The sequence below is a fragment of the Montipora capricornis genome, chromosome 4, assembly GCF_036669925.1.
Source record: "Montipora capricornis isolate CH-2021 chromosome 4, ASM3666992v2, whole genome shotgun sequence".
Classification (NCBI taxonomy): domain Eukaryota; kingdom Metazoa; phylum Cnidaria; class Anthozoa; order Scleractinia; family Acroporidae; genus Montipora; species Montipora capricornis.
The window spans coordinates 36088306-36100694 of record NC_090886.1 but is presented as its reverse complement, the minus strand read 5'-3'; the positions used below and the strand labels follow the sequence as shown (position 1 = coordinate 36100694).

Sequence of the window (12389 nt, the reverse complement as noted above, 5' to 3'; positions counted from 1 at the left end):
AAACGAGTCATATAATACGGCCTATAAAAAGACGACTTAACTAAAGTTTACTTTTTACCCTTTTATGTCGCAAAGGAGACTGAACAAGTGATGTTCCAATACATCATCATCCATCGTATTCTGCACACCGATGGTTTATCAGGCCATCCCCCTTTTTTTTTCGTTTACCGTCGAATGCGTTTCCTGATATTGAGTCGGTCGGTCGGTCGGTCGGATTGAAAAAAAAAAAGCCTAAAAAAAAATCATAAGCATTCTCGGAATCGGAGCCCTGGTACCCCAGCATAATAGCTGTGGAGCCAGGAAAACAGCAAGACATGAACCCAAAATCAATATGGCGGAAAAGTTGATGAAGGTTGTTGCAAACTTAAGACAGCGTGGGGAAAAGGATCAACCACCGAAACTCCTATGCTACATAAAATGGCTTACAAACATCTTTAGCTTTTAGTTTTTTTTGTCTTTGTTTTGAAGTGCTCTTTTTTACAAAACATTGACACGAATTTTGTTTCCGTAGCCTCTGGAAACAGTGTATAAGGGTTTAGTTCCGCCATAGTTTGAATACTGTCCTCCTTTGTGGGACACCTGCGGCAAATTATTGAAAGATAAGCTGCAAAGACTTAATTGACTCTCTTTCTTGGGAAACACTTGATGATAGACTGCGTTATGCAAAGTCAATTCTAAGGTATAAAGAATTAAATATAACTACACCGTCCACGGCCTTAGGAACTCTTTTGTTACAAGGAATGTCGATCAGGTTAATTACCATCTACGCAATAGGGCTACTGATCTGACACTTCCTAAACCGAAAAAGGAATCTCTAAAAAGAAGTCTTAAATTTAATGGTGCTATGCTTTGGAAACAGCTCTCGAATGAAGAAAAACTCGCCGTGTCAATTCCTTTATTTAAGAAGCTTATTAGAAAATAGTTGGGTCTTGCTAAGATGTATATTTTTACACTAGTTTTTTCTGTAATAGTCGTAGTATCAGTAGCCAAGGCAAATTTTGGTATCAGTTATACGGTTTTATGTGTCAGCACGCCCTCCATGGAAACCAGCCGAGAGTTGTTGGGGCTAACGTGTTTCTCTCTTCATTTGAATATTTTAAATAAAGTATTACCTACCTACCTACCTACCTAATCTATTATTTCTCGTATTTGTAACTTAAGAATGCGCATCTGATCATATCATAATAAGATGCGCTCTAGAAATGAATAAAATATTATTATTATTATAATCATTACTATTATTAATTAGTTAAGTTTTTGCTGCTCTTGGACCTACATCGTTAGAGTTGGAATGTCAGTTCGTTAGGATTTAGTGTTACGATATTTTGTCTTGGTTTGTTTAATTTGTATGTTATCGTCAATATACATTGACAACTTCCATAGTATTTTTAATGATGAATAGACAGGTGAGTCCGTTTAGTGTCGTACATGTTGGCAGTAGTGGTGGCAGTGGTAGTAGTGTAAAATGTAAATAGTCTGTAAATAAAAAAACTAAAAAAGAAAAAAAAATAAAGATCTCTTATCGAACAACCTGCCGCTAAATTTGTTTTCGGCGGAACATTTGTATCTCTTAAAATACTAAAATTTCTGGTAAGATATTCTCGAATGAAACCTGCGTTCCTGCCAATTGAATGCATTTTTCCATCGGATGAAGATTTGCTTCGCCATAGCACATTAACATCACAACTGGTGGATTATCTTACCGCCTAAATTTAAGATCCTTGTGGCTGATCTTGTAGATTTTTCTTTGACACTCCTTTCAAAATTCTTAACTTCATGCCATCTAATGTGTGTACTAATGTATGATGCCTTCTTATGTATGTGCTCCAAAACTGGCAAACACATAGCGTTCGAAACGTCCTCGGCTTCCCCAGCTATTGAAACCCCAAAAAAGTATAATATTCATGTTACAGTGGTACTTACGCGAAAATACTCCCAGACAAGCAATTCCAAAAACCGCCACTAAACATATTATATTTTTCATAACTTGACGCCGACTTGCAGAACGGACAACTCTTGCTCCATACAGTTTAAAAGCCAGATGTCAATTGATTTTAGAACGGACAACTCTTGCTCCACACAGTTTAAAAGCCAGATGTCAATTGATTTTAGATTTTGTTTTTCCTTAATTACTTCGAAAAACGTTACCAGCGGTGAGCCTTCGTCGGCTGTTGAACACACACGCAAATTGACGGCTTTTAATTACTACTACCAATAGTATATGCAAAGTACACTCTTTTATTTGTAAGAACATCGAATTTTGGGGCTGAGGCTGAGCGTCCTTAATTTTGTTTTTGTCGATTTGATGTTTGAGCCCGAAAATGCTCTTGCAGTTGTGTGGTTGGACTACCCAGTGATTTTTCTTAAGTGTATCATCCAATAAGAACACGCTCATCGCGAAAAACAAATAAGCCAAATAGACGTTGTTGTCAACTAACCGGACATGTTCTCTTTATGTTCTTAAAATTTTGCTTAATACGGTCTGAGCCTAAACCTTCCTACAACAAGAGGTTTCAGTTTATGAAAGAAATGAGTGTAAACTCAAACTACTATTTTCTCAAAAATATTCAAAACAGAAATGGAACTGATTCTCTAATTTGCTACTGGTTATTTACAATTTGCAAGGAGAAATCCGTTGGTCCCTAGTTTCTTCACATAATGAGCTAGAAATCCCGAATGTGGAATTCCATCTGGATCGACATCAGAGTGCCAAATTCTCTCAAATTTATTGAGATAGATTTGGGGTACAACTATGAGGAAAGGCATAAGAAATATTGTCCAACATCATCGATTTCTTATTCATTAAACCCATATTTAAAAAAAACAAAGTTTAGTTTAATACCCAGCCAAACGACTCTAGCAGCTGCGAACACCTGCAATAAAGTCCGCCTTCTCAGTCTGAATTTCAACTTCACGGAAATTCCACTTAGCTCATTTCACAAATGCCACACGATGGAAATTGTACTCTGTGTGTTTGTCTGGCCATATCGACACTGTTGTTGTTGTTGTTGTTGTTGGCATCCTTCAGTCTATAAGACTATGGAGGAGCACACTGTTATTTGGATAAGGAGCATCGTCTTGAATGGCTAAAGGGACCAATTCTGGAAGAGCAGCTTCTGCTGCAAAAACTGACAAACAAGGACCGAGGGCTGCTGTGAGGTAGTACAAGCTTGCTGTCTGGCTGCTCTTTTTGCTCTGGCTCCATCATTTGCAGTACGAACTGCCTTCTCTCCACTTTCCAGACCTTGTGAAACAATTTGTTTCCACATGGTTCTGTCGTCCGCAAAAGCTTCCCATGACTTCGTGTTGATGTTGCAGGCCTTCATATCACGCTTGCAGACATCCTTAAAGTGAAGGTGAGGCCGACCTCTTCTTCTTGACCCTGTTGCGAGCTCACCATAAAGCAGGTCTTTTGGAATGCGGCCATCAGCCATCCTGTGGGTATGACCCAGCCAGCGTAGACGGCGTTGACGTAGAATTGTTTACATCGATGGAATCCCTGCTCTGCCAAGTAATTCCAAAAATTCTGCAAAGACATCTTAGGTGAAAAGCTTGGAGCTTCCGTTCTTGAGTGGAATATGTTGTCCAAGATTGACTGCCATACAATAAAGTGCTGATGACACAGGCCTTGTAGTCATTGACTTTAGTAGGTATTTTCAGGTGTTTGTTTTCCCAAACTCTCTTGGCGAGTTTGGACAGAGTAGTGAAAGCCAAGCCTATGCGCTTACTGATTTCCACATCCAGAGATAAGGTGTCAGTCATATTAGAGCCTAGATACTGGAACTGACGGACAACTTCTAAGTTTTCGCCATTAATTTTTAGAAGAGGCTTGGCTGGTGTAGCCAGTCCCATAACCTGGGTCTTCCTAAGGCTGATTGTAAGGCCAAACTGATCACAGGAGTTGGAGAACCTGTCAAGTAGCCTTTGAAGTGCGTCTTCTGAGTTGGAGACGAGAGCTGCATCGTCAGCATACAGTAGGTCTCTGATGTTGACTGTCCTCGTCTTTGACTCGGCACGTAATCTGGAGATGTTAAAGAGATGACCGTCAGATCTGGAGTGGAGGTAGACGCCGTCAGTTGAAGACTTGAAGGCATGTTTCAAGAGCAGAGAGAAGAAAATACCGAAGAGGATGGGAGCTAATACGCAACCTTGCTTTACACCACTCTTCACTTCAAAGTCGCTGCAGATATCTCCATCAAACTGTACAGTGCCTCTCGTACCGACGTGAAAGGATTTCACTATGCTGAGGAGCTTTGGTGGACATCCTATCAGAGGGAGCATACTAAACAGGCCGACTCTGCTTACGAGGTCGAAAGCCTTGGTCAGGTCTATGAAAGCCAGATAGAGAGGTTTGTTCTGTTCTCTATACTTCTCCTGTAGTTGGCGGACAGAGAAAATCATGTCTACAGTTGACCTCTTTGAGCGAAATCCACACTGGGATTCAGGGTATGTCCTCTCTGCGAGTGTTTCCAGCCTATGTAGGACAATGCGGGCGAACAGCTTGCCAACAATGCTAAGTAGAGAGATACCACGATAGTTGTTGCAGTCGTGTCGTGTCGGTCCCCCTTGTTTTTGAACAGCGTGACAATGCTGGCATCCTTCATATCTTGAGGTACTGAGCCTTCTTTCCAGCATTGAGTTAGGAGCTTGTGCAGGGGCACCAGCAAACTTGACTTGCCACTCTTAAGACTTCAGCTGGGATACCATCCTTTCCGGCAGCTTTCCCTGATGGCAGCTTGTCAATAGCTTTGGAGAGCTCTTCTAATGGTGGTGGCTCATCCAGTACGGGCATCTGCGGGAGGCGGTCGATGACGTCAAGGACGGACTGTTGAACGATGTTTTCTCTTGAATACAGTTCGGAGTAGTGCTCCACCCATTTTTCAAGTTGTTTGGTTTTGTCTGTGATGATCGTTCCTGCCTTTGATTTGATAGGGGCGGTCTTGCTGATTTTGGGACCAGTGGCCTTCTTTAGACCTTCAAACGTACTATTGATGTTGCCAGTATCTGCAGCTTGCTGGATGTTACTTCTCAGGTCAGACCAGTACTCGTTATACAGAGCTTCACTTCACGTTGTACATTGCTTCGTGCAGACCTTAGAGCTTGAAGTGACGTTGGAGATGGCTTGTCCTTGTATGCTTGCAGTGCCTTTCGCTTAGACGCAATGAGTGGGTCGAGTCTAGCAGAGTTGAAGTCATACCAGTCATTCCTTTGGCCTCGCTTCTTCCTACCAAAGGCTTGGAGTGCAGTAGAGTACATAGTGGTCTTGAGATTATCCCACTGTTCAGTTGAGGGTGCTGCATAGTCCCCTATACAACTTATTCCAAAATGGCCGCTGATTTATGCGGTAACAAATTGGCCCTTGTTGCCTCGTTCAAGATAAAATATTCTTTTAAATTTTAAGCTTAAGAACGAGGCATCAAGGGCTAATTTGAATAAAAACAAAAGAATATTTAAATGGCTGTCATTTTCGAATAAGGTGTATAAAAGTGGACGAGAACAGTGCCTCAAAGTTGGTTGATTGATCTTGATATCGGGTCTTGGTGACATCAATCTTTCGCTTCCGCTCTTGTTTGGCATGATGAAACTTCCTTGGTTGTAGCCTTATCTTACTGCACACGATGGAGTGATCAGTGTCGCAGTCAGCACTGTGGTAGGATCTGGTAACAAGAAAATTTGTCAAGAGGGCCCGTCTAGCAAGAATGAGATCTAACTGGTGCCACTGTTTGGAGCGTGGATGTCTCCAGGACACTCTATAGTGTGGCATTGTGCTTAAAAGTGTGTTGGTACCGGTAATGCATAGTTAATGATAAGAGCATAGTTCCAGCAGGCACACCAAAATGACGAAGACAATTTGGCCATTCTTCAATGCCACTACCTACTCGTGCGTTGAAGTCACCCAATATGATCAAAGGTTCTTGCTTCTTGTAGCCTTTGATGGTGGATACAAGCTGGTTGTAGAAGCTATCCTTGATATCATCAGGGGCTGTGAGTTGGAGCATACACGCACAGTAGATTGAGTGGTCCGTCTGATGTGTTTAGACTCATAGAAAGTAGGCACTCTGTACCAGTGTTATCAAGCAGAACCTTGTCTAGTACCGAATTTCTCACTGCAAAACCAACACCATATAGTCAGATTCCTTCAGGCATCCGGACTCTGGAAGTCGGGTCTCCTGGAGTCCAGCAATGTCAATCTGGAGACGCAGCAGCTCATTGTTAATAACAGCAGTCTTCCTAATGTCAGAAATTGTTAAAATGTCATTGGATAGTCCAGGTGTCGTAGTGCGCACATTCCAGCAACCAAGTCTAAAAGTTGGTTTCTTAGGTTTCTTTCTCTCTTTGTAGTTGTTAGGTGCAAAAGTTACTGACCACTTTTCGGAGGTATCCTAAGCCCCACAAACCCAGTGAGGCAGGTGGCCAGAGGCGGGACAGCACCTTACTGACTGAGGACTGCTCAGCTTAGGGCGGGCGGTAGCTGTCCAATGAGGTTAAATAACCTCTCCCACCGTCGGGAGTGACCCTGGCGCCAAACCATACGCCCATTTGGCTTCAGCTTAAAACCGGTAACTGACGCTCCCCGTCTTGTTTCTACACGGCAGTGACAATGCGAAGCTGGAGTTTCCTCTCCAGGGTGCTAGCCTAGGCAGTTCTATGAAGAAACTGGGTTGCCCAATCATCAGAATCCCCCCCTCGGCTTCGATGGTTGAATCCAGAGGAAAGGTAGAACCAGTACGTCTGAAACCAGGTCGACTGCAGCAGCTGCCAGAAAAGAAGTTGAACAACAATGTTTAACTGCCTATGGGGCTGCACTCCAGTTTTCTATTCAGGGTTGTCTCCTTTGGCCTTTACCAAACCAATGGCTACCCACAAGGCAGTGGTTTGCAATTTGGGTAGCATTTGCTCTACTAGGGAAGCAAGTTCCCACTCAGCTATCTGAGTTGGCCGGGTTAGTTGACCGCCGCCCGAGACTCGGCGTTGGTGCTCGCTGGCTGTACTGTCTCACTCAAGACCTAAAGTCTAGTGTTGCACCACTGTAGCAGCGAGATATCGACACTAAATTAGAGAAAATTAATTCTCAGATAAACAGGTTAAACGGGACGACGCACAATAAAAAGCGTGGGCGATTATTTGTCAATAGCACGTTTTCAACCAACCTCTAGAGACACCAATAACAGTAGAGAAATGTACAACTTCTGGTGGACGAACAAAAGAAGCTGATGAGAGATCTTTTGTTTTCGTCCACCGACATGGCTGCGATGACGTCACGTGAAAACCTCCAATCAACCGTGGTTCTATGCAAAGCTCTGTGATAATTTGGGCGATTAAAGGGCACTGTTACGGCGTTCGTAACAATTTTTGGTCGAAACGTACGAAAGTCCATCAGTAAACACCTCGATCGCATTAAAGGCGAGGAGGAGGGTGCAGAGGGTGCGCAACCCCCCCCCCCCCCCCGATGACCAGAGGCTTTCTAATAGAACTGGTATTCTGCAAAAAAAAAAAACGTCGTTAGTCACCTACGCCATTCCTTAGTGGTGCAACCCCTCCTATCCACTCCTGAGGGACACGAGAATGAAACAAAAAATGATTTAATACGAATCACAACCCCATCGCGGTTTCAGCTTTCTTGCCACATCATCTTTATCACTGATTGCACGGTCCCAGGAAAGGAATGGAAAGGAACTTTATTTAAGTGTCTAATCTTCTAGCGCTGGAGCACTAATCGGGGACACTGTAAATTGATATTAACAAATCAACGCAAATCAAATTTTGGTTTTTCAGGAGAGGGAAAAACCGGAGTACCTGGAGAAAACCTTTTGGTGCAGAGTAGAGAACCAACAAATTCAAGCCATATATGACGCCGGACCTGGCAATCGAACCCGGGCCACACTGATCGGATGGGAGTGCCCTCACCACTAAGCCATCCCTGCACCCCCCCCACCCCCTCCCCGAAAAAAAAAAAACCTTTTGATCATTGGAAAAAAATATAGACCCATATCACTCAATGTCCAAACAAAAGATTTTGCTCGTCGAACTTCTCATTCAGTGTGAGGCTGGACGGGCAAAGACAATGCAAAGACAAAGCCTTTATTCCCCACGGACTCCAAAATGGCCGCAGAGTGATAAAGGTGAATTGGCTCCAAATAAAGAGTTTTAGCATGGACAACAGCAACGAGGACGCAAACACTGATAAGTATTCGGCTATCACTCCGTCTCGCTCAAGAAGTATAACATGGTCGAAATACCCTGTAAAGGGATTGGTTTGGACGGATATGAAATTGTGATAGAGAAAGAAAAATTCACCTTTGTATGCTGAAGTTGTCGTCCAACCCTGGTAATTTCACATTGTTCCTTTGCAGAGTATGCGAAGAAGAAATGTACTAAAATGCATGCCTCAAGTGCAGCAAGATTACTTTTCCCCGTTAAACTAACGACATTCTTGTTTCTTATATAGCTGAGTTTTTTCCGCCAGCAGCGCGCCATCTCATTGGTTACTTCGAGGTCACATGACATCTAACAATAAAACTGTTTCCGGCCAAAAGTCTCTGACCGGAAAACAGTGCAAAATCTATGACGTCTGTGTGTAACAGTACACTGTTACCAGGGAATGTTGATCGCGAAAAAAAGCTTCACCGTCGTCAAATCCCCGAACTGTCACGTGACGATAGACTTTTGAAAGACACGAAAGCAGATCTTCAATCCACAAGATATAGTTAATTCGAAGAGGAACTGTGGGAATAAGTCGATCTAACGGGATATTTAGCTTCAGGCCAAAGTCTTGTTCTAACAAAGCACAAGTTAAAGCTCGCAAAGCGCCTAGATCTTTTAAGTTCAAACTAAAATTCCCCGATGAAGTCTCCTTGGCAAACCTTCTAAAGTAGTCAATTTTCTCGGTAAGTATTTTCTGGCGATTTGCTGTAGATATTTCTCGGGTGCATGAGGTCAATGAAACCCATAATTTTCGGCCTCAGGTGCGAGAGAACGTCAGGCCAGCGTATGCTTTCGCCATATTGAAAAGAAAGGTCCCAGATTTCCGTTTCTCTTTTCCCATGCAAAGCAACCTCGTCCCCAGGACCCACTCCTTCGTTCTTTTCGGACTGAAGAAGGACTAAAAATGCGCGAAAAATTTTTGCTTTTGTTGTTCCCCATATCTTGCATACCGATTATTTATAGAATGAGACAAACAGAGTATAGGATTCGGCTCTGACTCTTTTTCGAGGAGGGAAGGGGGGGGGGGGGGGTGGGGGTGGGGGAGGACTGTCAAAATTTTCCTGTTTATGCGTAAGATATCTAGAGAGACGAAATGGTACCCCAAGATCGGAATTGAAAAATTAAACAAGGCTTACCTGTAAGTTGAGGCTTAATTCTAATTCAGCAAGTTATTCGTCAGGATCGAAGAATTCACATGATATAGTGCGCGGAAATCGAGCAGTCAGTTGAAAGAAAGGCAGGCAAATGGCCATTCACATCTGAAAAAATTGTAACAAGGGTAGGGCGCGTGATCGCATCGCTCTTGTTTAGTAACGTCCAGAATTACTATTAAACTTCACCTTACAGGTTGGCCTTGTTTAGTTTTAATTTCTACAACGTCATTAGTCTAAGTCGCTAAGAAGTCACTTGAGAATTTAAATTTCTTTGTGCAGTTCTGTAGGTCTTCTGACTTCTCAGTCATTTTGTCGTGTTGCTGCTGCCAGACCCATAGATCGTCCTCGCGCTCTTTCCATATACAGCTAGACGCATATCTGCGTGAACTTGTGCTTGCCTGGTGTGTTGGCAAGTAAAGTGACCTCCCACAAAGGTCACGGACCGACCTTTTCCGAAAACGCTCGACATTTTTCAGTGTGGGTCTACCGCGAACGGTGTGTGCCGTTCTTAATGCTTACAAAAATTAGCGTGCACTACATTACCTCCAATCATCGCTAATCTTTGGGTAACAATTGCCATAACCAATACGTTGCGTGGCGGTCATCATTGGAATTCGCTAATCTCAACCCTGTACAACTTCCGGTTACGATCCTTCGCTTCTAAAAAGAGCTCGTGCGTTCCAAAAATAAGCAGTACGTTCGGGTAATCGTCTCATATTGTCTTATCTCTTACTAGTTACTACTACTTGGAAGGGATCCTCCAAAAGCAGGTGTTTATATGATATTAGGATTTTCTCTTGGCAGAAACGCTCATAGCACAAGGAAGACCCTAACTGTGGGGCTAGGTTCTTTATTTTATATGAAGTCAGCCATTCTAGGCGCAATCTTAGATCAACGATTGCTGCTTGCTTTTCCTGCCATAAAAACTAAGAGGACTACGGTGGTAGGGCACTTGCCACGGCTTCTCTTACCCTATGGAATTCAGCACCTAAGAAAATGCGTGATATGGACATGCGTTTAGGTGCCATCTTGAGACATATTTTCTTAGGACGGCATTTGTTATTTTGCCGCGATTTGGTGGGCTTACAGATGGGGCTAAGGAACCTCTGGATTTCTTATGTCATCATTGCGCATTGGTATATGTTATTATTATTATTTTTTGTATCTTCAATTATGACTTGTACAGTTTCTTTTTCAAACGTTTGTACTGGATATTTTTAATTCATTTCTCGATAACTTAAAATAAAAGTCACTACTGCATTGCAGGGCGGGTTACAGTACAGTATGGGTAACACGCAGAGTAAATTTACCGTACAATTTAACGAATTTTTTGTAATCAAGTAAACGAAGCGCATTAGGAAATTCAAGAATCCCAAAATGCACATTAAAATTATTCAACAACAATTCAAGAAACACATTTCTACAAATGCTGTCGAATCTACGAAATTACAAGACAAGAAACCTGCTTTATACGAGTGCGTTTTATCACATTGGAATCTGTTGTTTCGCCTACAAAGTGATTCTCTACCTTAAATTGACGATTATCGATAATTCGTAATTTTCTCTGAATTTACTGTTGTCTTTAATTTAGAAGACTGAAAGCTTGATATGGATTATGGGAAATGGACATATGTTTTTTAAAAGACAACCCAAGTGTATGCACACAGGATTCGAACCTGGCCTGAGAATGTTGATTAACCTGTCATCCAACCAGTTGACCACCACAGCGCTAGCTGCCCAGGGAAAATATTTTAAATACCATTTGATAATGCTGTATATTATTACTCGGGCAAAAACAATACTGAACACTGCAAAAGGTCGGTTTCCAAACTTCACGACAAAGCTAAACATTTTAAAATCAAAGCTTTGGCCTAAATTATTATTCTAGTTTAGGCCTAATTACTCTTCAGCAGCGATATTCTATGAGAGACTTAGATCGATGTTCTTTTGAGAGGGCGGTTACTTGATGTTCAGTGAGGAAGCGAAAAGAAGCAGTTCCTATAGAGTAGAAACACCGGGTTCAAATCCAACCAACCATGCGTATTGTACCCTTGAGTCAACCCTATCACGCGGGGACACTATTCGCAAAGAGTAGAGCATGAATTTCCTGGTGTTGCGGTCTGTCCTATGTGGTGCATCATGGTAGGGAGGGTAAATTCTCGATGATATAAACTAAATCAAGCTACTCTAAATTCCGAAGGTTAATTAAAGATATGATGACGATGACTCGCTTCCCGCCAATGTACCCCGGGTTCGATTCCCAGACTAGGTGTCATGTGTGTGTTGATCGAGTTTGTTGCTGTTTTGTGGCTTTCTTTCTTCCGTCAATGCAGATATCCGTGAACTATAAAAAAAAAAAAAAAGTTATCGTTAATGTTCCTCACGCTGCTTTTTCATAGGACGTCAGGCAGGAAATCCTTGCGTGATACTGATAATAACGAAAGTGCATGCGAAGAGACTGAATTATAAGTACTCTTGTTTTTCGGCCATTTTAACTTGATCAAAAACAATAAAGCAAACTGAGGTGATAAACATTATAACGCATTTTAACTTGACGTCTCGTATCATATAACATACATCATCATGTACGGGAAACAGGGTCGAGAGCCTTGTTGAATTGCACTGTGAACGCATTGGGAGACTCATTTTCATCATTGTGTGCGCGGAGCAAGAACTCAAATTACAAGAAAACAATATACCAGGAGCTGAGCTTCCTAAACCACCAGAATATTGTACAATGATGGCTCGCTTGCCAAGGTGCAAAATTGTCCCGAAAACGAAAAGATTTGATCAAAAGGTCAGCGAGTTTGAGGTACATACGACGTTTACTTACTAAAAACGTAAAATATAAAGATAGTTAATTGTTATCATACAAAAGTGTACGAAAGTCTTTTTGCTTTGCAGAGCTGAAACTGGGTCCCAAAACAGCCCCACAAAGCAATTTAATAGGACTGTCCACCCTGTATCCCGCGCAACCTTAAAGTGGCCAATTAGACCTTATTCACGATGTCAGCCATCTTTACACGCGCA

At 42.3% G+C, this 12389-nt stretch overlaps 1 protein-coding gene across 1 annotated transcript in view; it reads right to left on the bottom strand.

Moving 5' to 3' along the window:
- Positions 1-4639: 4639 nt before the first annotated feature.
- The window catches only part of LOC138046615 (adhesion G-protein coupled receptor D1-like), a 125633-nt gene continuing 117883 nt past the window's right edge, over positions 4640-12389 (bottom strand). The window contains exons 10-11 of the mRNA XM_068893220.1: positions 6109-6231; positions 4640-5063 (exon numbers count right to left, since the gene is read on the bottom strand). Of these exons, the coding sequence (XP_068749321.1) occupies positions 4640-5063; positions 6109-6231 (547 nt within the window). The remainder of the gene's footprint in view (positions 5064-6108; positions 6232-12389) is intronic.